The sequence below is a fragment of the Saccopteryx bilineata genome, chromosome 2 (assembly GCF_036850765.1).
Source record: "Saccopteryx bilineata isolate mSacBil1 chromosome 2, mSacBil1_pri_phased_curated, whole genome shotgun sequence".
Classification (NCBI taxonomy): domain Eukaryota; kingdom Metazoa; phylum Chordata; class Mammalia; order Chiroptera; family Emballonuridae; genus Saccopteryx; species Saccopteryx bilineata.
In genome coordinates this window covers 328,781,077-328,799,820 of record NC_089491.1, presented here as the reverse complement: position 1 = coordinate 328,799,820, position 18,744 = coordinate 328,781,077, and the positions used below count along the sequence as shown (strand labels likewise).

The following is an 18,744-nucleotide window of genomic DNA, read 5'->3' as shown; positions in this document are numbered from 1 at the left end:
TGTCAAGTACAGCAGAGGGAATACAGTCAATAATATTGTAATAACTGTGTCTGGTGTCAGATGGGGCTAGATTTATCAGGATGATCACTTCATAAGTTATATAAATGTCTAGTCCCTGGGTTGTACACCTGAAACTAATATAACATTGGATGTCAACTGTAATTGAAAAATAAAATATTACAAGAATAGAAATGTTAGCCTTGGAAAAGAAGGACCTAGCCTCTTGACTGATGGTGATGAGTGGGAAGAAGAGAACACACAAAGACAGAAATTTCAAGTGGTGTAGTGTAGACTCCTCCCTCACTGCGCAGATGAGCAAGCTGATGCTCTGAGCACCTGAGTGATGATCACTAGTCAGCGAGGACCTGGGAGGGGACAGGAGGTGCCTGAGTCCCAGCGCTTCCCACGCTGCAGTCTCACTGCCTCACAGACCGTATGTGACAGGGCCCTGTTGGCAAAATTCTAACTCAAGATGCTCTTTTCCTCATCTAGATACACCTCTCCACTGACATATTCTTCCAATCATCACTCAATCCCTCCCATTACTAATACTGTTGTTAATAAACACCACTCTATAACCCATTTCTTCCTACACTGGTCATCGAAAGACAAGTTCTTTCTCCACTTGTGTGGATGCCATATTGAAACCCCTGTTCAGTTCCTCCCACACTGCCATTCCTGCCTCCTCTTGTCATAAACGTAGTCTGCTCCACACACACGCACAGCCACCACCCCTGACTGCAAGCTTATGAAGGCTTCATTCTTATTTTTCTTTTTGTCCACAAGGGGCACAGGTAGGAGATCAACAAACATTATGATTTTTACAAATTGATTTTCAAGAAAGAGTGAGATAAGGAGAGAGAGAGAGCAAAACATCAATTTGTTGTTCCACTTACTTATGATGCATTGGCTAACTCTTGTATGTGCCCTGACTGAGGATCGAACCCACAACCTTGGCATATCATGATGAGTTTCTTTTCTTTTTTCTTTTTTTTTCTTTTGACAGAGACAGAGAGAGAGTAAGAGAGAGGGACAGATAAGGACAGACAGACAGGAAGAGAGAGAGATGAGAAGCATCAATTATTGATTGTGGCACCTTAGTTGTTCATTGATTGCTTTCTCATATGTGCCTTGACTGTGGGCCTTCAGCAGACCGAGTGACCCCTTGCTCAAGCCAGCAACCTTGGGTTCAAGCTGGTGAACCTTGCTCAAACCAGATGAGCCAGTGCTCAAGCTGGTGACCTCGAGGTCTCAAACCTGGATCCTCTGTATCCCAGTCCGATGCTCTATCCACTGTGCCACCACCTGGTCAGGCTCATGATGACATTCTAACTACCTGAGCTACCTAGATAGGGCTGGAGATCAATAAACATTAGTTGAGACAAACTGTACCAAGGCATAAATAAATTGCTGATTGTTCTTGAGAATCATCTAAATAACTAAATAATTTTTATATTAAAATAAAGTTATTAAGGGAAATCTTATTAAGTATAATTACTGTTTTCACAAGAGTAGCTTTGATGCATCAATATTACTTAACAAATGCAACAGCTATTAGCCATATACAAAACCCACATCTACCAGACTAAGAATGGAAGGTTATCACAAGTAAAATTTCATAGCTTGCTGATTATTGAAGTAAGTTATTCAGTTCGTGGGTGTCAGCTGTGAAATACATGGGTATAAAAAGCAGCTTGGAAGGAAGTTGTATTATCAATGATTAGTACACTCGCTGTTGCTAATTATGTGTTAAATAATAACCATTACAGGTTCACAAACCAACAATGGTAAAAGAAGTGAGTTTATAGCTGCTCTAAGTACAAAGCCCACATCCTTAACTTCTTTTCTTGGCTAATTACAGAGGGAAAAGCTAAACCAGTAACCATAGCTACCTTCAGAAGTTACCATAATTTTCTCCTGCAAAAATGGGCAAGAGCTATTTCTCAGAAAGAATTTCTCTGGATACTGCAGAGTTTGGACTCAGACTTTGGTTCAGATTTCAGGCTGGCCATGTATTGGCTTAACTTCTGTGAACATCAGTTTTTTCATCTGTGAAATGGAGGCAGAACTCTAATTGAGGACATTATTGTGAAGATTGAACGGCCTAACACATATGGGGCTTTTAGCAAAGGGCCTGGCGCATAGGAAATTGTCAACAACGCTAGTGCTGTTGCTGCTGCTTCCACTTTTGTTATTACTGTTAGAAATCAATCCAGTTCATAAATAACAAGTAGTTAATATTTGAAAAGAAACCCGTGGAAGTACATAAATACAAACCTGAGAAGTGGCTTTGATGCAGAAATAATCAAAACAGCCATTAATCAAAAAGACAGTAATCACTGTGGACACTAGCTTACAGGGATCTCAGTGGCCCGCGTCTCTTTACAGGCTGTGTATTTCTATAGCTACATTTATTCTTTTGAGACCATTTTCATGCATTTCATTAGAATTATTCGTCATTTTGTAGTTGGTCATAAGATCGGCACTGACAACACTGTCCTCCGAAGTTTCAACGTTGGTAAGCGTGTGTGCTTTAGGTCAAGGCATGTCTCTGTTATGGAGTAGTCATTTCCATTGCTCCACAATGTCCCTAAAACATCAAATATGGGCTCTAGCCTCTGGATATTGTTCAGTATATATGGAATTTGCTATTTTCTCCTCAGAACTGCAGTTCAGAACACTAAGCTTTAATGAGAAAAGGTTGTGTTTTAAATGTTCTTCCTGGGTTAAAAATCCATTTTGACTGCACGGTCCCTGACCATGAGCAGTTTACCTTCTGGGACTCCATGTTATCCCGTGTAAAATAGAAATACAATAGTTTTCTCACAAGGTTTTGTTAGATCATCTGCTCATGCCTACACCCCCGCCTGCCCTCTGACACCTACAGTGCCCTCAGGGTGCATCCTGGTTCCTCTATCTCCATGGACTCCCAAAATGATCATGCTCATTCCCATGGTTTGTGAACCTGCCCATTATGTTTGGTAACTACCAATTTTACATCCCTAACCTGCTTTCTCCTCTCAGCTCCAGATTCATTCACCTCCTGCCCATCTTACTTGGCCACTTGGAACATTTCAACCTGATATGCCCACAGCAACATTCGGATCCACCAGCCCCTTACTCTTCTGCCAACCCATTCTTCCCTCAGACTTCATTTGAATAAATGGAACCTTGTCTCCATTTCCTACATGCTACCCCAAATATATCACAGTCTATTGCCTTCCATTTATCTGTACCACTACCAATCTAACTTCAGCTAAAATTGACTCTACTCCCACTCTCCCTGTTCCTGTGAAAAACTTCCTCTGTCTACTGATAGATTTCCTTATGTGTTTGTCTCTATTGCTATGTTATAAATTACGATCAGTTTAGTGGCTTAAAACAGCACAAATTTATTATTTCATAATTTCTGTGGGCCAGGGCAGGAGTCTAGGTATAGGTTAGCTGGGTCCTTTGCTCATGATTCACCAGCCTGCAAGCTGTCAGCTGAGCCTGTAATCCTTACAGAGGCTTGGGGTTCTATTCCAAGCTCATCCAGGTTGTTGACAGAATTCAGTTCCCTGTGTTTGATTACTGTAGTGCCCATTATTGGCTGACTGGTGGCGTGGGGTCGCTCTCAGCAACTACCAGCTACCTTGAGATACTTGCCACGTGCCTCCTTCCTTTGAGAACTTGGAAGCTTACTTCTTTAGGCTGGCAGGAAAAATCTCTTTTAAGGGCTCACCTGATTAAGCCAGGCCCACCCAAAATAACATTTCTTTTGATTAATGCAAAGTCAAATTGATAGGGACTTTTATTACTTCTGCAAGATCCCTTCACTTTTGACATAAAAGAACCTAATCACAGGAATGAAATCTCATCATAGTCACAAGTTCTATCCACCCAGGAAGGGAGAGGATTATACAAGGCATGTACACCAGGGGCATAAATCTGGGGGGTTCTCTTGGAACTCTGGCTATCACACTTTGGCTTCTACTCTTGTTCCCTTCAGTGCTGAGAATTCACCTAGCTAACATGTTTTATTTAAATCACAACTGTACTCAGACTTTTAATTTATATATATATTTCTGAAGTGAAAAAGTAGGGAGGCAGAGAGACAGACTCCAACATGTGCCTGACATGGATCCACCCAGTATGCCCACTAGGGAGTGATGCTGCTCGGCCCATCTGGGGCATTGCTCTGTTGCAACTGGAGCCATTCTAGTGCCTGAGACAGAGGCCATGGAGCCATCCTCAGCACTCAGGTCAATTTTGCTCCAATGGAGCCTTGGCTGCAGGAGGGGAAGAGAGAGATAGAGAGAAAGGAGAGGGGGAAGGGTGGAGAAGCAGATGGGAACTTCTCTTCTGTGCTCTGGCCAGGAATCAACCCTGAGATTTCCACACGCCAGGTTGATGCTCTACCGCTGAGCCAACCAGCCAGGGCTATATTTAGACTTTTAATTAGGTCATGTCACTAATTTATTTAACATGTTCCAACAACTCCTAATCCCATTTGTACTACTATTCAAAATCCTTCTGATAAGCTACAAGGTATTCTATGATATGACCCCTTCTGACTACGTCTTGGGCATTATTTCATGTCACTATAACCTCAGTACACTACCCACAGCCGCAATGGCCCTTTGTCTAATCCTCAAACATTCCAAATTCATTCCTGCTTCAGGGCCTTGGTACTTGCTATTTCCTGTCTATAATGTTGTTTCCCAGTTATTTACATGACTAGATATTTCTTGCCATATAGATCTCACTTCAAATATTATCTTCATTGAGCATATTCTGTAAAATTACTCCCTCTCCCTGATAATTTTTATTAAATTATTTTCTCTTAATTTTGGATTCATTATATGCTTACCTGTTTAATGCCTGTGTCCCTCAATTAAATATAAACTTTAAGAGAGTCTGAACCATGTCTGTCTAATTCACCACTATACCCCCAATAGCTAGGAGAGCAGAAGAGTGCCCTGCACATGGTAGACACCCAAAACATAGTGTCAGCTGAAGGAAGAGTATCTAATCAGAATTAAATGTACTTATATAGATCACAATGGAAGAAATCTATATTTGTTCGAAACAGATAATTGCATTCACTTCACTTTTAGGGTATAAGGAAGTGGGAAAAGAGACACCACAGTCAAACTAATCCCTTAGAATATGCCTTTCATTCTATTTCCATCCAAAGTATGGTATATATTTACTCTGGGTAGAAGTGTAAGGGTTGTAATAATGGAAGTCAATGTCCTATATGCTGTTTACTCCCTGACCACTGAAGACAAACAAACAAACACATAGAGTTTAGCTTTGTCAGGCTTCCATTTTTCTAAATGAACTATCCTTCCATGCAAAAATTCTGAAAAGCTCCTTTTCAGCCAACAAATCTCACAGGTTTCTTTCTGGTGTGTAGAGGTAACAGCACAGCCTGATTTCAAGGTATGAGCCACAGATGGTGGAAAATGAAATTGGGTTTGGGGTATTCTTTTGACCCTGACCCAAGTAGCATTTCTAAATGTCTTTTGGCTGAACATGATAACACAGGCCATCGACCTGTGACACAAGTCTAATAAATTAATGGGAAATAAGTTTAGGCCTTTCCCCCCTTATTTTATCTCCCAACTGAAAACAACAAATTATTATTATTATTATTTTAAGCAAGCAATTCTCAGTAGAGCCTGTGGACATAAAAAGCATCTTTGCATTCATCAATTTTTTGTATTTACTAGCACTTCTTATTTATCATTTGTCACTTTCTAATGCATAAACATGTAAGCTAATCCTTGGATCCCTTCAAGGTAGATAAAAATCACCCTCATGTTGCCGATGATATGGCCTAGGGAGAGCAGCAACTTTCATATGCTCAAAGAAATTATAGAAATCGTTAGATGTCTAGAGTTTCAAAACTTTATTTTTCAAAATAAGTCTTTGCATGCCTGACTAGGCAGTGGTGCAGTGGATAGAGTGTCAGACTAGGATGCAGAGGACCCAGGTTCAAAACCCTGAGGTTACTGGCTTGAGAGCAGGCTCAACCGGCTTGAGCGTGGGGTCGCTGGCTGGAGCATGAGATCATAGACATGACCCCATGGTTGCTAGCTTGAGCCCAAAGGTCACTGGCTTGAAGTCCAAAGTCGCTGGCATGAGACTAAGGTCACTGGCTTGAGCAAGGGGTCACTTGCTCTGCTATAGCCCCCCGCCCCTGGTCAAAACACATATGAGAAACCAATCAACGAACAACTAAGATGCCAAAGCAAAGAATTAATTGATGCTTCTCATCTCTCTCCCTTCCTGTCTGTCTGTCCCTATTTGTCCCTCTCTCTCACTCTCTCTGTCTCTGTCAAAAAAAGAAAGTCTCTGCATGACTTAAGAACTATCCTAAATTAAAGAAGGCTCTAAAATACATAAATGTGGCTTATGTTGATCATGAAATATTTTGTTTGCTTACTTGATCTTTTTTATTTTATTTTATTATTTTATTTTATTTATTTATTTTTATTTTTCTGAAGCTGGAAACAGTGAGACAGTCAGACAGACTCCCGCATGCGCCCGACCAGGATCCACCCAGTATGCCCACCAAGGGGCAATGTTCTGCCCCTATGGGGCATTGCTCTGCTGCATCCAGAGCCACTCTAGCACCTGAGGCAGAGGCCACAGAGCCATCTTCAGCGCCCGGGCCATCCTTGCTCCAATGGAGCCTCGGCTGCGGGAGGGGAAGAGAGACACAGAGAGGAAGGAGAGGGGGAGGGGTGGAGAAGCAGATGGGCGCTTCCCCTGTGTGCCCCAGCCGAGAATCAAACCCCGGGACTCCTGCATGCCAGGCCGACGCTCTACCGCTGAGCCAACCAGCCAGGGCACTACTTGATCTTTTTTAAACAATACAATACAGATATGATGTGACTTAGAATTTAAGTCTTATTTCTATAAAGTTCTCTATATTTGTGATTTCAAAAATAATAAAAATACACTAAAGTTGTTTTTATTAATTCTGTATAGTTTTTGTATTTTCAAAATTTCCAGTTTTGTCTTTATGTTCCTGCTTTAGGGAAAAAAAAAAGCCAACTGTTTCTCATATTTCTTATTTTTCCCCATCCCCACCAACAACCATAAAATAGATAACTATATGAAAATTTATTTGGAATTTAGATTACATTTTGAAACAATGAAAGTTAGGTTACCGAAGAAACTGTGTTTGCACCTGACCTTCTTTTGCTGTTGCTATTATTTTGTTATTATGTGAGCTAAAAAGCTGAAAGTAACTAGGCGAGATAAAGGAAGAGTTGATGTTTTTACACCAAACTTTTAATTAATTTTTATCTGGCCCAAATTTATTCCATTTGACTGACCCCCCAGAGCACTGTCTAATTCTAGGAAGAAAGGACTGGTATTTGTCTGGTGTGATGGTTGCAGTCGCTTTGGGGCAGAAGAAACAAATGTGGGCTGGATCCCAGTCCCTTCCCAGGCGCTTGGGGTGCCCGCTTCCAGGGTGCAATGGTAATGGACATCTGGTTCTGTTCAGTTCATTTTAACCAGTTCCCAAGCCTGCTTATCCATCTTTCCTCACTCCTACATTCATGATTGGAGAACTAACAAAGAAACATACACATGCAAACATGTTTCTCGTGCATTTAACGAGTAACAGGTCCCTGTGAGATGTTCCTTCACAAGCATGTCCTGACAGACTGAGTCAAGGAAAAAAACTCGTAACATACCCACTCTTGAGTTTGTGGGAAGTAGCAATAATTATGCAGTTAAGAATCAAGAGCTAAGGAGAAACACTAACCTCTATTCTTTTTTAAAAATTATTTTTATTGATTCATTTTAATAAGACAGAAAAAGAAGCATTCCTTTATTGTGCGTTTAGTTGTGTATTCATTGCTCCCTTCCCGTATGTGCGTTAACCTAGGATCGAACCCGCAACCTTGGTGTTTCAGGACAACGCTCTAACCAGCCACGGCCTAACCTCAACGGTGGATATTCCTGAACACCCCCAGACTCCCCTTTGGTTGGCATCACAGGAGAGATGTGTACTGCCGCTTCCCATTGACCTTTGGGAGGTCACTTGTCTCCCCTGTGAACACTTTCCCGTGTTTTCACACAGGCGCTACCCTGAGTGTCGATGCATCAACTTTGGATCCTGGTTCATGATGTCCTTCCCACTTGCCATTATTATTTTACTGTTGTCCTGGATCTGGCTGCAGTGGCTCTTCCTGGGATTCAAGTAAGTAAATTGTCCCCGTTTGACAGATAAATGAAGGTGTCCAGGTTCCAAGTTCTCAGGTCCTCACATATGCTCTTCCCCATTTCATGAAGCTACATTTCTGCATTTCTCTTCCACACAAAACTGACATATATGAACATGTATTTTAGGAATAGTCTAGAATACCGTGTAAGCAACGTTGACTGGGAAGAGAATTTGTGGGAAGCAGACTCCATCTTGGTTTCTTGTGAGTCTTAAACCAATAACTTGATAATAGGCCAGAAAAGCATATGGAGCTCATTATGATGAAGGTGAAATTTTAAGAAGTTTTGCCCCTCCTCTTGATTTAGTATGGGGATTTCCCCACGTTATTGAGTTACTTTAAACTATAATATGCAGGGCTTCCTGCTTTACCGTAGCACCAAACCAATATGTCCTTGGAAAACTAAGGATCTGAGCATGTGCTCTGTGCAGAGAACCTTGGATTTGAAATCAGGAAGTCAGGGACAAAGTCATGGCTTCTCCAAGCCAGACGAGTGCCCTTTGCATGTCTTGATCCAGTCTCAGTCTCAGCATCTTCAACTGTAAAAAGATAGAATTTAAATGAAAAAAAGCCTGGCCAGGCAGTAGTACAATGAATAGAGAGTCAGCCTGGCACGCTGAGGACCCAAGTTCGAAATTCCAAAGTCACTGGCTTGAGTGTGGGGTCATAGACATGATCTCTTGGTTGCTGGCTTGAGCCCAAAGGTCACTGGCTTGAGCAAAGGATCACTGGATCAGCTGGAGCCCCCCAGTCAAGGCACATGTAAGAAAGCAATCAATGAACAACTAAAGTGATGCAGCTACAAGTTGATGCTGCTCTGCTTTCTTCCTTCCTCTCAGTCTGTCTGTCTGTCTCTCTCACTAAAAACAAAACAAAACAAAACACTGGAAAATCAGTAACATCACTTCTAGTACGGTAATTCCAACACCTTCAGGCCCAATATAGAAGCCTTTCAATAAAGAGCCATTAAAATACCAGATGTATGTATTCAAGAAGAATTTGGAAAGGACTGAAGTTGGTGATTCATCAGTACCAATGAGTTACCTGACTTTAGTGACAGCTTAGTATTTTGAAGTGCTTCACAAAAAAAACCCCAGATGTAACAACACTCCAGAACAAGAAGGTTAAGGCTGGATGTCAATCCTTGAGGACTTTTTCCCCTGAAAAATAAAGCAATTCAAGTTCATTCTTTTAGGGTTTTATTTAAATAATTCCAACGACCAGTGACTAAAAGGGCATGTTATCCACCACGCAGATGAAACTGACACCTGCTCTTTGTACTTCCCCTGAAAAGCAGAACGTCGCGATGGGGTGCTGGTCCATTTTCCAAGTCTAGCCGTAGAAGGACGGACCCTTTCCCCCTCCATTCTGCTTCCTGGTTTCCCTCCAGAACTGCTGCAGTGTTATTAGTAGTGGGGAGACAGTAATGATGATTTTTTTTTAAATCTATATGGCCAGATTGTGGGAGCAGTGTGTGGCCATGCTCCTGCTGACGCAAATGTGTGGAATGTCACTGACTTCAGCAGGTGGGCATCAGAGGGGGACAGGCCAGCTGCACACTAAATGCCCCTTCTTGAAAATCAAGCCTTCGGGGGGTCTACTCCATTGTCCAGGTAGCAATGCAGTCCGCAGGGGACAAAAAGCCCAAAGCAACAGAGAAAGCATCCGCTCACAAACCCACAGCTGTTTCCTCCTTTTATGGCTACATTTATAAAACACGTGTGCAGCTGTTGTCATTATTTGGAAATGGCCTCTCCATTTTAAAAGGAGAAATTAAAAAGATAAAAGGGAGAAGTGTTAAAATATGTTCTCTAGGAGGAAAAAAGAAATCGTATGAAATGCATATATTAGGCAAAGTCCATAAATCACAACCGGTGGCATGTTTCAGCAGTCCCCTTGCTGTTCCTGCAGGTTAGACATCGCACAGCTTCGTGCTCTGGCTCATTTTTCAGCGTCCTGTTCAGTCTGCCAGGGTGTCCAACTCCAGAGGTTTGAGATCAACAAACAGAAATGATGAGCCACTCCCTTGGCAGGCCACCATACATTTTGATTATTGTGTCGGCTGTTAACACAGTTAACATTCATGTTATAAATGACCCCAACATACTTGGGAAGAGGAGGCTCATCTGTCAGTGCCACCAACTTATTTATGTGGAAAGGCTGATGCCTTGTCACGTGCTTCATCGGTTCCTTTGTGAAGGCATTAACCCTCATTTATAGCAAAGCCAATTTGGCTCTTAACTATTTATGGTCCCCAACCCAAGTGACAAAATGCAAATGCAGTCTACAGGGTGGGAAACATTTCTAAGGAGATTCATTTATTTTCTTTGACTCTCCTTTTCTATTCTACAGATGGATCTCAAGTTGGTCCATGGATAAGTTTCTTATACTAGCATTTACATGTGACAAGGGGTAAAACACAGGCACTAGTCAGTAATTTAACTGACTGTTAATGCAACAACACCCACCTTATGATGTTCAGGGTTGGAGTACATGCAGGAGAGTGATTAAATGTGTAGGATGGCTGACTTAAGAGCTGAGGAAAAGCTGACTTAAGAGCTGCTTCAAAAGCAATAGTCCAAATAAGTTTGAGTACCAGTTACGGAAAAATACGTAAGTGAATCAGTAAACTATGTCTTTGTGTGATGATAACCATCACACCACCTAAATCTTCCTATTTATTCCCTCATATATATTGATGTTTACCCCAACACTTTTACAGAAGAAAATGCTCCTGCTTTAATTCTTTTTAAAACTGCTTTATCAAGGTTGGCTTGACATCGAATGAGATTCTATGTCATTCTTTTTTTTTTCTTTCCGAAGTGAGAAGCTGGTAGGCAGAGAGACAGACTCCCACACACACCTGAATGGGATGCACCCAGCATACCCACTAGAGGGCGATGCTCTGCCCATCTGGGGCATTGCTCCTTTGCAACTGGAGCCATTCTAGCGCCTAAGGTGGAGGTCATGGAGAAGCAGATGGGCGCTTCTCCTGCGTTCCCTGGCTGGGAATGGAACCTGGGACTTCCATACGCTGGGCCAATGCTCTACCACTGAGCAAACTGGCCAGGGCTTGAGCTGTAAATTCTTAATGTATTCAAAACCTGATGTGTTTGGGAATATATACCCAGGAAACCATCATTAACAGCAATGCTCGACCTTATCCAGCATCTCCTGTGCCCTTTGCTTTTCAGTTTTTTTCTTTTTTCCTTTCATGGTAAGAGCACTTAGCATAAGACCTACCTGCTTAGCAAAATTTTAAGTATACAATACAGTATTGTTAACTGTAAGCTCCATTCCAGAACTTACTTATTTTGCATAACTGAAATTTTGACCCTGTGACTAACACTGCCCCATTTCCCCTCCTTTTAACCCCCTTGGAAACCACTAATTTTACTCTCTGTTCTATGTGTTTGACGATTTTAGATTCCACATGTAAGTGAGATGACACAGCATTTTTCTGGCTTATTTCACTGTAGCATAATGTCCTTTGAGTTCATCTATGTTGTAGCATGTATCAATACTTTATTCCCTTTTATGGGTAAATAATGTTTCATTGCATGTATACACCACTATATCCATTTGTCTGTCTGTGGACAGTTAAGTAGTCTCAATACCTTGACCATTGTGAATTATGCAGCAATAAACATGTGCATGCAGAGATCTTTTTGAGACCTGGATTTCAATTCCTTTGATTATATATTCAGAAGAGTTTTTATACCTATATGTAATGTAATCTAACTGAGCTACTCATAGACATTCCAGGAGATAACCTATAAGAATCTAGGCATTTTCCATTTGTTTTTCCCTCAAAAATAGGGATTTTGTTTTTAAATCTAGGTGTAGAGCATTACTTTACCAGAAACTGTTCAAAGTTTTGAAGGCCTTGGACTTCAGGATAGAAAAATTAGTCTCACCAAGGAAAAGGGTCACTAAAATTGCAGCTAAAGGAATAAGAAACTGGCAGTCACTATTGGAAATAAGTTGAGAATTATCTATTGGAGGCTATCAGGAAAGAAGAAGGAAAGAAACTTGAAGAAAAAATGTAATAGCATTGGTTTTAGTTTGGAGACTGGATCCCGTTTGGACTATGTCCATAATCAGTGTATGTGACTTTTCTGCCCTCGTGTATATTTTGAATTTAGCACATTTTGTGAAAATTGATGGGTCTGACATCCTACTGTCTCAAAAATTTGACAAAGGTACTTTTGAGTTGGTGAATCAAGCATCTGCTGTGTGTGCCAGTGTCTAGCCAGTGTCTAGAGATATCGGGCCAAAGAAAACATCTATGAAACTCTTCTTTCCCTCAAATAACTAGCTACATAGTAAGATAAAACTCACTCATGTGGAACAATGAACAATCAAGATAGCCAATAAGTACATATAGTAAAATATATAACAGGTATATAATTAAGTGTTAAATTAAAGATGAGTGGAACATGGCAAAATTTTAAGGGTGTAGGAGGTCTTGAAAAAGGAAGAGATCTGTGGAAGTTATGGAAAATACAGAAGATATGGAAAATATGGAACAAAAATTAAGCATTGAAAATTGAGCAAACCAGGCAAAAACAGAAATGAGGGGAGAAGGCATTTAAAAAGAGATGGAGGTACAGGCAAAGATCACAGATTTCTTTTTTTTTTAATTTTTAAAATTCATTTTAGAGAAGGGGAAGAGAGAGAGAGAGAGAGAAGGGGAGAGAAACAGCAAGCATCAACTCCCATATGTGTCTTGACCAGGCAAGTCTGGGATTTGAAACTCTAGACCTCAGCATTCCAAGTCGATGCCTTATCCACTGCACCACCATAGGCCACATACAGATATCCATTATTAGCAGGGAGATTTGTAATCTATGAAGCTTTCATTACAAATATTTTCTATGAAAGGTGAATCCTTTGCTTAACTGGATTAATCACTCTTTTCAGTTTTAAGGAGATGTTTACATGTGGCAAGACCAAGACAGTCGAACAAAAGGCTTGTGAAGAAGTGATTAAACAAGAATATCTAAAACTTGGTCCAATAAGGTGAGATTGATGATGTGTGTGCATGTGTGCAAGTGGTCACACACATGCACACATGTACTGCTTATACTACAAGTATTTATTAAAGGCAAAAAGCACATAACTGTCTGTAATGTATTTATAACACTTGAAAGGGCCCCAAGTAGCTGACCTGTATGAATATTCTAACCTCAACATGACAAAATTCATACTTTTTCTAAATAAAATTTACCATATAGAATGACAAGAAGCTGAAAGATCCATCAGTGAATCAAGTCCTTTTCTTTCTATTTTTTTTCTTTTTCCAAGTGAGAGAAGAGGAGATAGAGAGACAGACTCCCACATGCGCCACAACTGGGATCCACCTGGCAACCCCCGTCTGGGGCCAATGCTCTGCCCATCTGGGGCCATGCTCACAAATGAACTATTTTTGGCACCTGAAGCAGAGGCTCCACAGAGCCATTCTTAATACCAGGGCCAACGCACTCAAACCAATTGAGCCATGGCTGCAATAGAGGAAGAGAGAGAGAGAAGAGGGAGGAGATGGGGGGGGGGGGCGGGGGAGAAGGAGATAGTCTCTTCTCTTGTGTGCCCTGACTGAGAATTGAACCCGGGACATCCATCCAGGGCTGACGCTCTACCACTTAGCCAACCAGCCAGGGCCTCAAATCCTTTTTTAACTGCACTGATTTTCCCAAATTATTGACACGTCCAGATTTCAGTGTTTAGCGTTCGGGTAAGATCCTCCTGATAATAGCTTGGGAGTTTCTACAAATGCCCTGACTGAGAAAATAAATGAAAGGATTGAACTTTTTCCACAGGTATCAGGAAATTGTCACCTTGGTCCTCTTCACTGTAATGGCCCTGCTATGGTTTAGCCGAGAACCTGGCTTTGCTTCTGGTTGGTCTGCACTTTTTTCTGAGTAAGTGTTTGTGTTACATTTGTTAACCCTTCCTGTGTTTTCCTCTGCTCTTCTCCTAAGTGATCCCTTTAACTTTGATTATATGAAATTTTCTTCTTTCCACTGAAAAGATTTTTTAAAATTCTAATCCTTTCAGGAAAAAAAAATGAAAAAGAATGCAATCTTAGCTAAGACCTCGGACCAGATAATCAAACTTCCACATAACTAAAAATCAGGCTCCTATAGACAAAACTATTTTAATCCTTATGAAATTAAAAATATAATCTGCAAGAGAGTTATGTTCTGTGGTAGGTAGGAGTGTTAATTTTGGAGCCACACTCCTTGGATTCTGTTCCTGCCTCTTTCACTTCCTTTGGGAAGGTTGTGTTTCTGAATCTCTTCATCTGCAAAATTGAGCTAATAATAACAATTAGAATAGTGTGGCCCTTCTCCCCAAACAAGGTGCAGTATAAATGTTTATTATATAAAATGTCACTTGATGCTTTTTAATACCCTGGCAGGAATTCATATTCTGTGATTTTTCTCAACTTAATTATTTTTTTTTACTTCTATGGTGTATTATTTATTTGGTTCAGTATGTTGTCTTTTTCTCTCTGTATGTCTATTAAACACTAATTCACCATAAATGCATGCCTGTCCCTATTTTGCAGATAAATAATTTCTAATTAAGTAATAAATCTGATTTTACAAACTAATGTTAGAAGCTGGGTCAGAGTTAATTTCATCTCTCAGGGTCTGATATCCCAGCAGTCATTGCTGAGTCATATGAAACGAGGGGGCAGAGTGTAGCCTACTGTTCTAAATTAAGGACCATCCTACATGTCATTATAAATACTTTGGCTTTCAGATTTGTGTTCCCAATCCATCTTTTACTGAAGTAATCTGGCTCCTAAATTCAGCAGATCTCCAATTTGAACTTCCTGTCTCATATCCCCCAGCAAGAACCCGTGTATTTGGGGCAGAAATCAAAATTGTTGGAGCCAAAAATATTTTTTCCACATAAGATAAAAAAATTCCTTTTTTTTTTTTTTTTAAAACCCAAGCCTTCTGGTTAAACAGGCATTGCCAGCGCTTTTTAAAGGTGCAAAATCCGAGTCCAAATTCCTTGTGAGCACACAAGTGTAGTGAGCAGGGTGGCAGCAGTTTTCAAAGAGTCGCCTCAGCTTTCTGAACTTTTTCCCTTAAGGCGAAACTGTTTGTTTTAAGAAGTCTAAATAAAAGACAGCCACCGATTATTTAACGCAAGCTATTTAAAGCAAACTATTGTTTCAGGTTTGATGGTGCTATGTAGCTTTGTAATAGGACCTAAAAATTACTGTTTCTCCTTTTTAAAATCTAATTCGTACCATCCTAGGTAAGGCGAGTCTTTACTAAACACCGGTATGTAAAAACAAAATGAAATCAAACAATAGCTAATAAAAACTAGGCAGAAATCACAACAGAAAATTCAATATAATCAGTTTCTAATTTCTATTACTTACAGGAGGAAAATGTAATGCCGAGATGTTTTGTTTGTAGTAGAAAAACAGTATATTTGCAATGGGCAGGTTCACCTGTTACCTAGAATTGTGAGAGAAAACAATAGGAAGAAGGATGGAAGAGTTGAGAGAGGGGGAGATTTAAAGATATAAATAAGCCTGACCTGTGGTGGCGCAGTGGATAAAGCATCGACCTGGAAATGCTGAGGTCGCCGGTTCAAAACCCTGGGCTTGCCTGGTCAAGGCACATTTGGGAGTTGATGCTTCCTGCTCCTCCCCCTTCTCTCTCTCTGTTTCTCTCTCTCTCTCCCTCTCTCTCCTTTCTAAAAAAAAATGAATAAATAAAATAAAAATTAAAATAAAAAAAGATATAAATAAAAACAAATCAAATTATATAACCTTAATATTTTTTTAATACTGAGTCAGCCTAAATTAGTTTATAATAAACTAAAAATAAAATAATAACAGTTTTAAAAATCTTCTGAAAGTAAATTATGTCAGTATTTATGGCTTGATTTTACTTTATGTATATATTCTGGAGAAAAATATATTTGTAATGTAGTGGTTTTAGGCATTTAGATGTTCCAAAGCTAGACTGACAGATCAAGAGTTAGAGCTCCCACCTAATGCTTGCATTCCATCTGTTTGAACTTGGACTGAATCCAATCTGTCTTTTCATAAAAACAAAATCAGATTACATGATGCCTGACCTAATTTGGCAGAATCCAACTAAAACTTATAAGTGAAATAAAAGAAATAAGGAACAATGAAATAATAAATATTGGTTAAAGTTATTAAATAAATTACACCATAGTAGCTTTTTTACCCAACAATGAAATAAAGAAAAAATATATGTTTTAGGGAAAACCAGCTGCTTTCTGAAATTGTCAGATTAGATAAAAGAATACATTTCCTTGATCATTTATTTTGCCTAAATAAATTACCAGAGTAGAGAGCACATATAATATATATGCATTGCTGAGTTACAAAGTAGCAAAATAACGTTTTGGATGTAAGGATTTCTTCTTGGAATCCAAAGATTCAACTAGTTAAATATTGCTGACTTTTAAACCTGAATTCTAATTATTGATGCCTGTGTCATTCATATCTAATCTCCAGGTGCTTCTTTATTGTTGAGGCTTCTGGGAACCTGTCTTACTTCCTGGAACGGCCTTGTGATTCTGAGACCCCATCTGTTCCTGAATCACTCTTAATTTGAACACTGATCACTTATGAGCATATCATAAGCCATTCTAATAATTAATATCCTTGATTAAGTTTCATAGGGTGTAAAGCATTAAATGGGTTGACTTCATCTGTATGATATGGCTAGGGCTTATAATCATGGAAGCAGATGTTATTGCTTAGAAAAACAAATCATTCACTTTCACCACTTACGAGTTTTCAAGGACTCTAGAAACATCTATGCCTTGCCACAATTCAGTACCAGGATGTTGTAAATCAATTATACAAGGCTTTGCAATTGCTTCAACATCAATTCTCTGCCAATATAATTAAAAGAAATAATTCAAAGAAAAATTTGTTTACCAGATCTGTAAGCTTTATCTAAAAGGGAAAGTTGCCATGTTGGCCAAGTAGGTCAGCAGGTGTACACGTGGTTTTGAAAATGAAGAGAAGAATAAGGAAACAATGGGAACGTGGTCTGAGCTTTACAGTTCCGCTAGATTATTTAATGGGAAATTCATAGATTTTAGAGCACATTATCCAGAATGGACATACCACAACACCATTGCTATCTGTATGCTCTTAGCCTAGTCAGTTCATGTTTAGTTCCCACAATTCTGGTTGCCGTTGGTTAATGTGCACGTTTGTCCTTTTTCAGGTATCCTGGCTTTGTCACAGACTCAACTGTTGCCTTACTTATAGGACTCCTATTCTTTCTTATCCCAGCTAACAAGTTGACTAAAACTACATCTACAGGAAGACTTGGTTGAGTATTCTTTATCATTCTGTATTAATTTGATGAAGAGCAAAAAATACACAAAATTCCCCTAGTTTCAGTCAGCACTCAGAACAGAAGGCCTGGATGTGTTGACACATACCCGGTCTGCACACGGCAAGCCCTATGCAGGCAGTACCCACCCTTCTATGACAGGGAGGATCATCTTACTTTGCAGAAGTGAGAAATAGGTTTCCTTATGCTCCATGGTAGGAACTCTACTATGAGTGATACTGTTTCATCTGTGATAAGCCCACTTTCCCTCCAATGATCAGGATTACTCTTACTATTGGCAAACATAGGAACAAGAACTGAGAAGTCATTATTTCATGATAAGCCCTTGGTACTAAATGCTGAGTATCTACAAAGGTGAGGAGTTTCAAGGGAAAGAGGACTTACAGCCTCATAGTAGTCTTGAAGCAAATGCAAATCAACCCTACAGGAGCCCATAACCTACTGTGACAATTGAAAAAACAGGTATTTAGTGGGAGCTCTCATAACACAGACATATATAAAGTCATGTGTCTTTTTAACTCATGGACTAAGACACATGCATGTGTATGTGAGCATACTCCCCTCTAAACACACACACACACACACACACACACACACACTTCTTAAACACATCCATGTTTGTTCTTTATACTAAAACACCATCATTTTGGAAGTCAGATTTCTATGTTGTTAATGTGTGACAAATGGTTTAAAATTTTCTGGTAATAGTCTTGTAGAGTTGTGGGGTTTTTATTATAGATTTTTCTTTTCTTTCTTCTTTTCCCACTTTTTTTTCTGGGATGGAACTGGGACTCATGCTCTTAGATTGGCCCACCTGACTCCCTGAGTCCGAACCAATAAATGACTAATGAGTCAGACTTCTAGACCCTGACAAATGTAAACAGCACAGCATAGAATAAATGCCTTTTGTTCTTCCTGGAGACTAGAACATCTCAAAGTATGTTATAAGGAGATATTGCAGGACAGAGTGACAATTCTTTGAGACCCTGAGAAACTCTGACCATTGCAACCAAAGCCCCCTGGCTGGTAGGGCAAGTGTGGAGGACCAGTGCTTGACTTGACAACCCCACCCCCCACATCTGAACCTCCCTGGAGAGAGCCTTGCCCTTATCTGCTGTTCTCTTTCTTCTCATTCTTCCCTG

The 18,744-nt window shown here is 40.0% G+C and overlaps 1 protein-coding gene across 1 annotated transcript in view; it reads left to right on the top strand.

Moving 5' to 3' along the window:
- Positions 1–18,744, top strand: part of SLC13A1 (solute carrier family 13 member 1) — a 96,233-nt gene that overhangs the window by 64,254 nt on the left and 13,235 nt on the right. Inside the window, exons 8-11 of the mRNA XM_066262192.1 lie at positions 8,087–8,206; positions 13,152–13,250; positions 14,048–14,149; positions 17,471–17,577. Coding sequence (XP_066118289.1) covers positions 8,087–8,206; positions 13,152–13,250; positions 14,048–14,149; positions 17,471–17,577 — 428 coding nt within the window. The remainder of the gene's footprint in view (positions 1–8,086; positions 8,207–13,151; positions 13,251–14,047; positions 14,150–17,470; positions 17,578–18,744) is intronic.